This window comes from Martes martes (genome assembly GCF_963455335.1).
Source record: "Martes martes genome assembly, chromosome: 1".
Taxonomy (NCBI): Eukaryota; Metazoa; Chordata; class Mammalia; order Carnivora; family Mustelidae; genus Martes; species Martes martes.
In genome coordinates, this window is record NC_137888.1 from 196,541,340 (window position 1) to 196,554,597 (window position 13,258).

The window sequence follows — 13,258 nt, forward strand, 5'->3', positions numbered from 1 at the left end:
TCACAGGCACTCAGGGCTGGGTTGGCAGGGTTGTGGCAGTTCCTTTGCTTATGAACATCAAATACATGATCAGACCCTTCAGGTGCTCCAGGCAAGTGGGCTATACACTTGGAAACATTTCCTATGAGATAAGGGCCAGTTTGTGGTTCCGAGACAAGACAGCTTCTGCCCACAGTGTTCGGCTGGTCATTTTTCCTGTTTCTCAGAATCTGAGGAGTTTCTCCCAGGAAACCATGTATGGAACTGCCCTTTCCTCCTCATGTCCTCTCTGCTCACTTTTTTCAGGCTGGTTGGGCATTCCAGAGGCCTGCATCAGAATTCAGGGGGTGCCTTAGTAGCTTCACCACTTCTGCTGTGAATGGAGTCTGCCTATGACTGAGGCTGCGGGCCATAAGCCCCCTCCCCAACCCTTGGCAGGGATCTCTGCAAGACCTCTGCTAGCCACCAGGAGGCAGCAGCCAAGACAAGCTGCCAAAAGAGGCGTTCCTCATTCCTCTTGAATTAAGTGTAAGCAGATCTGTTCACCTAGCCATCTGCCCTACACGCAGTGCACTCCCAGTCCTCTCCCCCAATAGCATATATTCTTATGAGCCCAGACTTGGCCTTAGTCTCCTCCTATTTTCTGTCCAAGAAATCCCCACAGACCCTCTTTAATTCTCGCTCAGTAAACTTCCAGAGACTGTTTCCCTAGGGCTCCTTGCCTTACAGGGACCAAACTTGGAAAGACAAAGCGTAGACTACCCCCACCTTCCCTTACCTCCTCATATTCCAAAGCCTGGATAGTTCTCTGTGAGGCTGTGGTTAGACCCACTAACTCAGAGGGAGAAGGACTACGCATTGTAGGATGGTATGCAGATCCTGCTACCAGCCACCTCCCACCGGCAGAAAGGCACTGATGCTGCACCCAATCCCCAGTCTGGTTAGGGGTGCCCCAGTAGAACTTGCCACGATTGAGGACCATCTAGCCTCAGGCCACTCTGAGTCTGTTTCACTGTTTCCTCTAGAGCCTGGAAATGTGGTCTTCTTCAGGTGAGCAAAGGCAGAAAAAGCCTAGCGAACCCCACTGCAACAAAGCCTGTCAGTCTGCCCTCTATTCCTCCCTCCCTCCCCCACCCTACCCACCTTGTGTCATCCCAATGCCCACTGTACTCTTAAGTTATATCCTTTTCACCACCCAGCTAAACAGTTGTTCAGACAATCCCTTGATCAAAAAACACTGCCTTCTTGAGTTTAAATTTTATTTTACAAAAAGAGAAATAAAGAAAACTGATAGGCAGTTATACTGACTTACAATTGTTCTGTTTGCTTTTTTAAAAAAGTGACATGAAACACAAGTAAAAATAAATACGTCATAGAAACAGCCAGTTGCCCAGTCTCTGGGGCAGGAGCACCTGCCCTGCTGAGAGAGGAGGGAAGCCCATGATCACACCAGCAGCTGGAGCACCCAGCCACAGATGCTCCTCAAAGCCAGGCGCAGCAGGTCCCGGGCCTCAGGGGGCGTCCTGAGGAAAGAAGACGGAAAACCAAAGCCAGGTACCAGGTCCCTGGGGCCATTTCATATCCCCCCACTCCTCCCGGCAGCAGTGTGGCCTTAGTGGTTATCCATTGCGACCCCCTCAACCCACCTGGACCCTCTTCCCCTGACCCTTCTGGAGAGGGTACAGGAAAAAAAACCAGTCTTGGGCAGGCTGAGGGGGATTCTTCCCGTGAGTCCCCAGCCCACCCTGAGTAACACAACCAGATAACAGTTTACACCCGTGTGCATGAGTGCACACTCTATCTTGCATGTGCACACGCACACACGCACACATGCACACACACACAAGTGCACACACACCTGGGCTGAGCTCTCTTCCAGAGGAGGGTCCTGGGTCAGGTCACAGTATGAGGTCCCCTCTTCTGAATATCATCCCAGTAGTGGTAACAGAGTACCCAAATCTCCTCCAGCCCTCTGCACTAGACTCTGCAGCCTACCTGGCTACCTCTTCCCAATGCAATAGATGACTATATCCAACCAATCTGTGAGAGGAAAGGGGCAGACTCAGGTCCCTGAAAAATGAAGAAGTTGGACACTGCCTGCTTGGGAAGTTCATCGTTAAGACTTGGGTATTCATAAAAGGCCTAGGGCCAAGCTAGTGGCACAGAAGAGACATGAAGGGGTCACATCGGAACACACAGGGCAGAAGAGTCAGTAGAAGGGGACAGTCTGCAGGTGACTGACAGCGCAGCATTCTCAGGCCTCGAGGTGCAGATTTCCTGGGTAGAAGTCAGAGGAGGGCCAGAAAGTCTGCTGGGGGGTCCATTGAGGGGAAGAGCTCTTCTCTCAGAGGAGGCTTACTGTGGGGAAAATGACTTAGCTGGGTGCACAGGCCATGGCTCAGAAGCGAGACCAGTTTTCTGAGGAATCACAGGAAACTGGGAAGTGGGAGGAAGGGGGTCATGGCCAGGAACACTAGGAATAAGGAATGTAAACCCCCCCCCCCCCCAGACATTCCCCATGGGATGAGGACTCAGTTCCAGAGCAATGCCAGGCTTGAACCAACTGAGACAGAGGGCCTTGCTCTGCTGACAGCTTTGGGAGTGACAGTCTCACCCAGACTGCTAAAGTGTGGTTGAGTGTTTCAACCTATTAGCAAAACCTTACCCCAGCAATTTGCTTCACGCACCAGAGACGGGAATTTCATATTTAGTTGTGAATCACAAGTATATAGAGAGATACCACACACTAATTCCTAGGGAAGAGAGTTCCAAGGACCAGAAAGAGATGCTCAAGAAGCACAACTTGAAGGGGGTGAGGACTTGGCAGATATCCAATGATCTGATCCAATATGGTTCACTTACTTTCTTACTGAAATGGCTACTTTGTCTCTGGTTCAATTTTTACCCACAACAATATTAAGAAAAGGAAACTGAGTATCATTACAAATGGTAATCCTGAATCATTATGCAGTACTATATTCCCTAGCATGAGGATTTAGGCTAAACCAGATGGATGGGGCTTGAGAGCCCCTTGAAAACATCCTATGGAAGACAATGGTGAGGGAAAATGCTGAGGGGCCTAATCTACTGCCGACCCCTCCTCTTACCCCTCCCCCCCAATATCACCACCCTTCCCTCACTCAGGCCTGGATGGTAGGTGAAAGCGACCATCAAGTGTTTCTGCTCAAAGAGGCTATAAAACATGGTTCTTAGGCTCTGAGACATTTCCTGCTTCCCTCACACACATGCTCACATTTGGTGTGCATGCACACTTGCCTACCACCGTACATAGAGAGATAGCAGAAAAGTCAGAAGTGTTTTTCAGATTAAAAAACAAAAACAAAACCCCAAAGCAAGAAACTGGTAGCATTTCAATTTCCCATGATCCCACCCCATACCCCCTATACAATATAAGCTGCACATATTAAAGAAAGCCCTCTCTAGCCAGCTCAGCCTCCCAAAACTATTGCCTCTTCTGACCTGAAGCAAGACCCAGCCCCTGGAATCAGTGAGTAAAGAACACGTATATACTGCCTCTCAGAATACCCATTCACTTCCTGGTACTTTCAAAGGCCCATCCTTCCAGTAATTGGTTTCAATCCCTTGCTGACAATTTCCAGATTCTCAGCGCCTACTGCTAGGAATTCTGAGAGGTGAACACAGACATACTCCATCCCTACCACACACATACATACACACACACACACACACACACACACACACACACAGTCTCTGGGATCCTAGTATAACAGGGCCTTAGAGGCTATCATTTGTAGCCCAGGTTGTGAGTGTGCTCTGCAAATCAGAGATCCAGGCTAGCTCACTCCTACTGCACCAGTCTAAAACCTGAGAGCCCACTCCAACTGAGTCCCTTCAGCATCCATTCTTGGGATGCATCGGGAAGAAAAAGCACTGGTTGGAACTGCTATTTTAAAATTATTAAAATAATTTGCATAGCTAAATTGTAGATCTAAGGCTTCTATGAGTAGGAGAGTTAAGTGTCTGATAGGGTACCTATGAAAACAGAGAGTGAAAGCTCTGTAAGTTCCACTTCTGGTGCAACCAGACAGCACACAAACGCGCACGTGCGCGTGCACACACACACACACACACGCATGCATGCAGCCCCATCAGCCATCTCTTTGTCTCTTCTCTGGGGACAATACCCCAGAATGTGCTAAAGCCCTCCAACAATGGAAATGGGCTGGTCAGAAGGGTTGCAGAAGCAGCTACTACGAGGGGTGACCTGGCTAATTTGCCTCTGAGATTGGTAAGAGGCAGGTGCAGCAGCTGCTCAGTGAGGAAGGACCCATGAATAGGTGGCAAAACTCTAAAGCCAGACAGGTTTGTTCATCATAAAGAACTGCCTAGCAAAGTCTTGGTAACAGGAGGGAAAAAAGAGTCAACAGGAAGACAGCCAGTGTTTATGCTTAAAGACTAGATGCCCCCTCCCCTGCCACTGGCAACAAGAAAGAGGAGACCCAGAATGACTGATGTATTTTTTCAGACAAAAGCCAGACTTAAGGCTCCTACAGAGGAAGGGCTGCCCCGTGTTCCTTCAAAGAGGACAGAGATAACAGACACCCATCCCATAATGATCATCTGATAGGCTGGGGAGGCCAAAACATTTCCCAGTAAGAATCAATAGTCTATTCTTCCAACCCAGCAGTCACCTACGTATGCACAGCTTCACTATTCAGTACAGAGGGCCTGCCTCTAAGGTCATCCCAGGAGGACACAGCTCCAAATCTGGGGTCACTGACTTCCCAGTAGCAAACTCCATGATCTTAAGTTTCAATCTCTGTGGAATGAGTCTCACCCCCACTAACTATCCAGTCACAAGATTCTCTGATCTTCCTGAGAGGCCGTTTCCCAAAAACATAGTCATTTAGTGTAAACTTTGGTCAAGCCTAACTCTCTTTCCTTGGTCAATTCACCATCTACCTGGGATTTATTTACCCCTACGGGGCCTGGGGGATCTTAACATTACCCTTCCTAGCTCCTACCGTCCCCAAATCCACCCCCCGCCAAAAAAACAAGACACATGGAAAGTCCAAATAATAAATAATTGCCCATAAAAAATAAATTAACATGGAGCTTTCTAGCAGGGAAGCAAAGGAAAGGCAAGGCCACAAGGACAGGCAGGTGGGGGCTCAGTTCCATCCTTGTGAAGGTCTATTCTGGTCACAACTCCATGACTTCTTGCTCACACACCGCAATATCCCCGTCCCAGCCTCTGCACACAAATCTCACACCCTGTAAAGGGAGATCTGCTCAGAGACAACCACTGGGGAAAGACACAGAGATTGGTATGCCCATTTTCTCTCCTAATTTCCCCCAAATTCCAAAATAGATGTGGCTATAAAGACCAGGGACTTGGATTAGTTGGGCCTTCTCCTCACCCAACTAGAAGGAAACTTAAGCGTTCCATGGCTCTTCTCCTGGGCTCATCACGATGTTCATAATAATAGTTGCCATGAACCACCACACACCAATTTCCATTTTAAAAATGATAAATTCATTTTTTAGTTTCCCCCTTCGTCTCTCCCACCCTCCCCTCCCACCTCCACCCCTGCTCTGTTACATACACATATAGACATAAACATATACACACATACGCACACAAACATACATACCTGGTTTGCTTCTTTCCTGTCCCTAAAAGGACTCCATTTCACATGAAATCTCAATCTGCTCTCCCTGCCCACCCTCCTTCACTTATCCTTCTTCCCTCCCCTCCCCTCTCTAGGCCAAGCTAAGTCACCCAGTAAGGCAGCTCTCTTGGGAGAGAATGTTCCCAAAGACAGAAATGGGATGTGAGTTTCTACACTCAGATGGCAGGCAAGCAAGCAAGCACACAGCATAAGCAAGGCAGGCAGGAAGAGAGGCAGGCTGCCCTGCCCCTCCATTCCTGTTTTGGGTCCCTGATTTCCCACTATTGCTGCTCTGTTGGCTTTTTTTTTTTTTTCCTCCTCTTATGTTAAATAGCAACAGAGCCCTGCCATTGTGGTCAACCACCTTTCTTTGTCCTCTTCCTTTTCCCTCCTGCCAAGTGCCCTATTCTCAGAAAGCCCAGATTGCTGCCTTTCAGCTTGGTGGGCAACCTGCCGGGGACCCCAAGTGAGGTGGAGAGGGGCTCCCCAGCTATTTCCCAGTGACCTCTATCACATCATCGTCCTTATCCTCATCGTCATTGGAGCTGAACCCCACCTCAGCAACCTCGTGAGAGTCAAATGGAGGCACCTGGGACCGGAGGAGGCCGCCAGCTGGGTAGCCTGCATGTGGGGACATGTAGCCTGGGTAGACAGACATGCCCCGTGAAAGGTTGCTGGGTAAGACAGGGGAAGGAAAAGGCGCGAACATCCTCGGCTCGGACAGGAGTGGCTGTGAGAATGGGAGTGAGTAGCTGGGTAGTATCCCTGGAACAGAGGGGTTGAGCATGAAGGTGGGGTTGCTGGCAGTGACTGAGGTAGCCGTGGAAGAGGAACTGACAGGGCCTGCTGGCACCAGAGGGTCAGTAGTCACTGGAAACACCAGGCGGGCATCTGCCAGCAAGTTGGACAGCTGGTAGTAGGAGGGGGTACTGCCCATAAACAAGGAGTTCTCCCCAGCCTGGGAGGTGAAGGGAGCGGTGAGGTTATGATTTAAGGAGACGGGTGGCATGGCAAACCCGCCAGAAACTGGATACCCGTGTTCATACGGCTGCACGGGGGCTGGGAGGTGGCCCTTCCTGGACCGCCGGCGGGCTGACTCCTGGGCAGCAGGTGGTGTGGCCAACTTCCGCTTATGGCCCCGTAAGTCCAACACTGGGTTCCTGTCACCACAGGGCTGGCCGGTCACTAAGAGGGAACTATTGAGGCAATGACCCCCATGTCGAGGCTCAGTCCCGAGAGCTGTCCCAGGAACAGCACTGCTGTCCACAAGTTGGGCCGGGGGGCCAGGCAGGGCAGCATTGGAGCTTGGGGAGCTCTGTTGGGATTCCCTGGCAGCAGCCACATCTGCATACTGCTGGAGCTCACTGATGATCTCCGGGCTGTCTGGAGAGACGGGCCTGGCCAGCCCCTCAGGGTCTGGGGCTTTGGGTGATGAGGCACTGTGTCTGCCATTGCTTGTGGACTCGAGAGAAGGCCCCTGGGAACCTGGGGAATAAAATGTAGGTAACTGAGAACCAGAATGGCCAGGGAGATAAGGAGGGTATAGGAAAAATTCCATTAAAAAAAAAAAAAAAAGCAAAAAAAACCCTTGTCCTGTGATCCCCCAAATTCAAAGAATCTGATGTCCAAACAACATCCTCCAGTCAACTTTTCCCAGTCACAAAGAAAGAAATCCTTTGATCTAGGAAATAAGACGTGTAACTCTGCACCCCAGCTCCCCAATCTGTGAAATTCAACCAAGGTGAATCTTAGGAGATAATGAATATCAAATACTAATAGGTCATTCTTATAACGAGCTGGACTCCTTCTGAGAAGGGACAGAGACAACCAGTGACCAGGATGGGAGACAAAAGGAAAATTAAGTTTAAACAGCAGTCCACCCTGGTTTAAAAACAAAACCAAATCCACATCCCTGGAAGACGACTGGGACAAGCTGGGATATGGCCTGGATACTAGGTAGTATTTTTAGTGTGATAATGGTGTAAACTTTTGTTTTAGTGTGATAATGGTGTTTTGGCTAGGAGGAGAATGTCCTTACTCCTAGGAGATGTGTGCTGAAGTACTTAAAGGTAAAATGACGCGACATCTTCAACTTCCAAATAGTTCCAGTAAGAGGAAGGGAGAGACAGAATAAAGTTTATGAGAACAGTGACAGTCATTGGATCTAGATGCGGGGTACATACTTGTCTGTAGCTGTGGAAATTGCTGTAATAAAAGTTGGAAACAAGAGCAGTGTAGTGCTCATATGACAGGAGGATAGATGAGAGCCACTCCTGTAGAAGGGAACCTGGTTGGACCTCCTAACATTGTTAATGTGCCACACACACACTCTTTGACCTGCTCCCTCTCTCTTAAGTAAATAAATAAATCTTTAAAAAAAAAGAATGGAGAAAACTTATGTATATATATTTAACACAGAGACTCAGACACACACAGGTGTGCACACACATTCCTGTATGTGTATGATGTATCTCTGAAAAAAGCAAATGAGAGCAGCACTGCCAGAAAGGAGCACTAGATGACTGGGGGTTTTGAACATGCCTTTCACTTTACCCCTCTTACACCTTTTGAATTGTGAACCATGTACACATTATTCAAAAAATAAAGTAATTACAGGGGCACCTGGGTGGCTCAGTGGGTTAAAGCCTCTGCCTTTAGCTTGGGTCATGATCCCAGGGTCCTGGGATCGAGCCCCGCACTGGGCTCTCTGCTCATCGGGGAGCCTGCTTCCCCCTCTCTCTCTGCCTGACTCTCTGCCTACTTGTGATCTCTGTCTGTCAAATAAATAAATAAAATCTTAAAAAAATAAAAATAAAAATAAAGTAATTACAAACAAAAATAAAGTAATTACAAACCAAACCAAACCAAACCAAACAAAAAAGTGCTGTGCAGGCCAACAGAAAGTAGAAGCCACTGTACCTGAGGCAGCCATCCGACCATCTTCTGGGACCTTCGGTTTGCCAGTTGCCCGGACAGCAAAGATCCGCCCGTCACTGGTGCGGATGTACGTCCCTAGAAGAAATAGGAGGAAGACTGCTAGGAGCCAACATGCAATCAACCAACTCTGGGAAAGTCCAGGGCTAGGCACCATGGGCTGGGAAACAGCTATAAAATTAGGTCTCACACCCTCTCTCAAGAACCCTGAAATGACGAGTGGAGTGGCTGAGCTGTGGACCCAATATTATTCATTCATTCCACAAACAGGGCACAACTACCATGTATGAGGCATTGTCCTAGACACTGAAGAACACAAGACAGAAAAGGGCCCTGTCTCATGGGGCTCAGCTTCTGGAGGAGACAGACGGAAGATGATGCCAGAAAATACCAGGAAAGGTTAATGCAATGGAGGAAATAAAGGGGTAGCTAGCACAGACAGTAGTTGGCCACCTTGGTTTTGGGCGAAGTACTCTGGCAAGGGTCCTCCTCTTGATCTGAGGGGAAAGAGCCTCATTGCCTCAACACCCTCTTCTCCCTTGGTAGGAATAACTCAAGACCAGCCTTCTATTCCCACAGGACACTAACCTACCTTCTCCATCTTTTGATCAATCTCCTGGAAGGTCAGGGCTGCCTCCAGGTCAGAATTCAACAAACATTTTCTTAAAGGGCCATTTAGTAAATATTTTTGCCTTGTGGGCCAAAGTGTTACAACCACTCAACTGTTACTATAATGAAAACCGGGGGGGGGGGGGCAGCTGTGCTCCAAAGATCTTTATTTATGGACATTGAAATGTTAATTTCATATAATTTTCAGGTTCTACAAAATATTATTATTTTTTTTAACCAATTAAAAATGTATAACCCATGCTTTGCTCACAGGTAGAGAAACAGGAAGCAGGCAGGATTTGGCCCATGGGCCATAGTGTGCTGACCCATGCTCTAGGCTAGGAAGAGCCTAGTAAGGGGGCTGGATATAATCTTCTCTGTGTGTCATGTGCTTCATGGCATCTTTTCCCTGAGCCTGAAGGTACTTTGACCCAAAAGAGGCTAGGGGAAAAGCTCCTTGCTAAACAAAGAACCTCAGGGAGCCTCATACAGTAAAGGATGATATGAATGATAGGCTCAGATTACATCCTGACAATTACAGATGACAATCACATCTGGACCAGATGGTCCAGAATTCTCATTCCAGCAATCTCATCTCCCTCTGTGAGGAGGCCAGAGGCAGCAGGCTTTTTAAATTACTACACTCAAGGGCCACTTGGTTGGTACGGTTGGTTAAGCATCCAACTCTTGGTTTTGGCTCAGGTCGTGATCTCAGGGTCGTGGGATTGAGCCCTGCACTGGGCTCCACAGTCAGCAGGCAGTCTGCTTAGGACTCTCCCCATATCCCTCTGCTCCTCCCCTACCCCTCTCTAAAATAAATAAATAAATCTTAAACTACCACACTCAAAATATGTCTTGCAACACACATGTACTAAATCATCTTCCCAATGTACTTCCTAGTTGGAGATCTCCACCCCACTCTGAGCAAGTGGGTAAGATGACACACTAACATACACATTAGTTTATAATCCACTCCACAGCTCCCTCCCTCCACTTCTGGTCTCCCTGTGTGTGGTTCAAGTGCTAGAAATTAAGCTTCTGATGGTCAAGGCGATCCATCTTGAATAAACAAATTGCACCTGTATGACACAGCTACTAGCTGAACAACTAGATAAGGAACCAGGCTGTTCCCACCCATGAAGTTCCCCTTTTAGAAATGCCAGAATAATCCAGAAAACTGAACCTCAAGTGACCCTGCTTTTCCCTTCCCATGCCCTAATTCCCACTCTTATGTTTTAAATTCACCAATAAAGAGTAAACCCACATACCTCTAACCACCCCAACTCCTGGACTCTAACATAGACCCAGGTCTTCTCTCCCCCAATCTCTCTTTACCCATGACCTCACTGTGTGGCCCTGGGGTGCTGTGTACCCTCCAGGATCTGTAATGAGTAATATTAATCCTGTTTTTTCAAAGTTCACTGATGGCTGCTGTTGAGGTAACATTTTGCAATCACAGTAAGAACCACAAGTGCCAGTCCAGCCATGACACTGGCTCTGGCAAATGTCTGTGGGGGCTTGCAACAATTGCTAGGTGAGTGGTGAGGGACTTCTAGCTGATAGCATCACTATCAACAGGCTGAGACTGACATAAAACAAAGCATCTATCCAAACCCACCTCAGGATTCTCCATAAAAACAACGGTAAAATATGGGAACACAGGGACCCCAGCTCTCTCCTTTTAAGTCACTGACAAATCTCTTTTGGGCCCACCCCGACTCTGCTAAGCACCTAGAAATGTCTTTTTCTCATGCTTCTCCCACATGTGACACTTTTATAGGATAACTCCTCTCCTTCCTCCAGCTCAAGCCATAAGTATATCTTCTGCTTCCCAGCCCCACACTGAACCAAAGGTAGAGGATGGGCATCTTGGTCAGGCTCTCACCTTTTGTCCCACGGATGATATGGATGCTCTCACCAGCATTAATTCTTGCCTGTACATCTGTGGAACTGTTGAGTCCAGGAATGACAATATCTAGTGAAGACAAAGACCTCAGATTTAGATTACCTGACTGAGAGGGAAAGAAGTTGCAAAGTCCACATCCACCCCTGTTCCTCAGTGGCTTCCCTAAAGCCTCTCAGGGGAGCGGAGGTCTGAACCAAGGAGGACGAGGCAAGCAAGGCCTCCTCTCACAGTTGTATGGCAAAGAATACTAGGAAAACAAGAAACTCTTTAGAAATCCAATTATCTTTCTGATCAATTTCCTCTGATTTAATTAAAAACTCACAGAGTTTTAGTGTGGAGAAAGTTCTAGTTCACATGGTTATTTCTATGTTTGCTTATTTTCCTCCTCCCTAAGCTATCTGCATCCATTTGCTCCACATCACTTTAGGCTCCCAAAGTAGCCTCATCCTCTTCCTTGATGGCATTGCTTCACACCTAACTAAAGAGTAAAAAGTATGTTCAAGAATCAGCAGAGAAGGGGCGCCTGGGTGGCTCAGTAGGTTAAAGCCTCTGCCTTCGGCTCAGGTCATGATCCCGGGGTGCTGGGATCGAGCCCCACATCGGGCTGTCTGCTCAGCAGGGAGCCTGCTTCCTCCTCTCTCTCTCTGCCTGCTTCTCTGCCTACTTGTGAACTCTGTCTGTCAAATAAATACATAAAATCTTAAAAAAAAAAAAAAAGAATCAGCAGAGAAGTAGGCTCTCAAGAGGCTCTCTTTTTGTTTTTGCCCATTTCACAATGATTTTACAATGGACACACATTATTTTCATACTCAAAAAATAAGATTTTTATTAAAATTAATGTACCATGAATATTTCTAGATAATACGATGAAACACAGCTCCACGAAATGCTTTCCTTCCCAATTACCCTGAATCACAGAACCAATCGCAGAGACAGATAGGCTGCCAGCCTCCTACCACAGGCCCACCATGCTCAACCCATATCAAACTCACAAACAAGGGAGCAAGTGACATTCAGGTCTTCTAGTTAGGTAGGGAGGTTGACAGTCATCCTTTATACACAGCTGACCCTATAGTCAGGCAGGACTCAACACATGCATACCTCTCTCAGACCAACCCTATGTCCCAGTGACATTTCCACAATCTCTGCCATGCTCCGAGTCTATCCCACACATCACATTCAAGAAAACCCAGTACTGTGTTATAATTCTTAAGATATTCCATTAGAATGCAAATTCCTCAAGATCAAGGACAATCTTCTCTGTTTTTACCCACAATGCTAATGTAGTAAGGCCTAGAATACAAAAGGTGTTTAATAAACACTTCCTGAAAGAAAAAAGTAAAGGGACAGACAGCCCTGGAAGAGAACCCAGGAGTTCCCAACCTGTTGTGGTGACCACCTTCTGCACAAGGACCCCCGCACGCTGCAGGTAGTTGATCGGGAAGTTCATAGCTGGATTTGTGCTGGAGGCAGAGCTTACACTGCCTCCCAGTGGGACATGCCGGGGCATCATGGGGATGGGGGTGGACTGCACAGGGCGAACACTGGCCACAGGCTTCTCATCACTCTTCAGTGTTGGCTGCCTGTGAGAGAAGAACACACACACCTAAGAGAATTTGGCAGAATGGCCCTTACTTACCTTTCTGCAAAGGCTGCAGAGCTTCTCCAGATACCCCCATTCTGTAGCCTCACTCACTACTGAGAAAGATCAAAGAATCTGCAGAGTATGGCCAATTCAAAAGGAGACTAGGGGCAGGACCAAGACCAAATGGCAGCAAGGGATAAAGCCTCTCGGAATCTAATAAGAAAAAGATGTTCGTGGAATAATACCTTTTTAGAGATGTGAGGTGACATTTGCTCCTTTAGAATTTAGATTGTTTATATACATTAGGAATTAGTCCTTGGAGGGAAGTTAGAAAGAGGTAAAGATGCAATAAGGGAGGAAAAGTTCTTCAGAGCACAGTGTATGCCAAGTTAAGACAAATGGATGGAATTTTCCCACTTTCCCAAGGGAAAGGGCCACATGATGCCACACATTCAGGTGATCTTAAGGGAGCATCTGTCCAACTTCAACCATCTTTACTCTCTGGAACCTCAAGTTTCAATACGTAATGCAGACAGCTCTCTCTCTCTCCTTTCACTGGGCTCCTCCTGGGGCCTGTATCCAAAGTGCCCC

The 13,258-nt window shown here is 47.6% G+C and overlaps 1 protein-coding gene across 1 annotated transcript in view; it reads right to left on the bottom strand.

Moving 5' to 3' along the window:
* Window positions 1-5,947: 5,947 nt before the first annotated feature.
* Window positions 5,948-13,258, bottom strand: part of RAD54L2 (RAD54 like 2) — a 110,309-nt gene continuing 102,998 nt past the window's right edge. The window contains exons 20-23 of the mRNA XM_080806991.1: window positions 12,466-12,665; window positions 11,062-11,151; window positions 8,553-8,645; window positions 5,948-7,118 (exon numbers count right to left, since the gene is read on the bottom strand). Coding sequence (XP_080663117.1) covers window positions 6,124-7,118; window positions 8,553-8,645; window positions 11,062-11,151; window positions 12,466-12,665 — 1,378 coding nt within the window. The 3' untranslated portion in view covers window positions 5,948-6,123. The remainder of the gene's footprint in view (window positions 7,119-8,552; window positions 8,646-11,061; window positions 11,152-12,465; window positions 12,666-13,258) is intronic.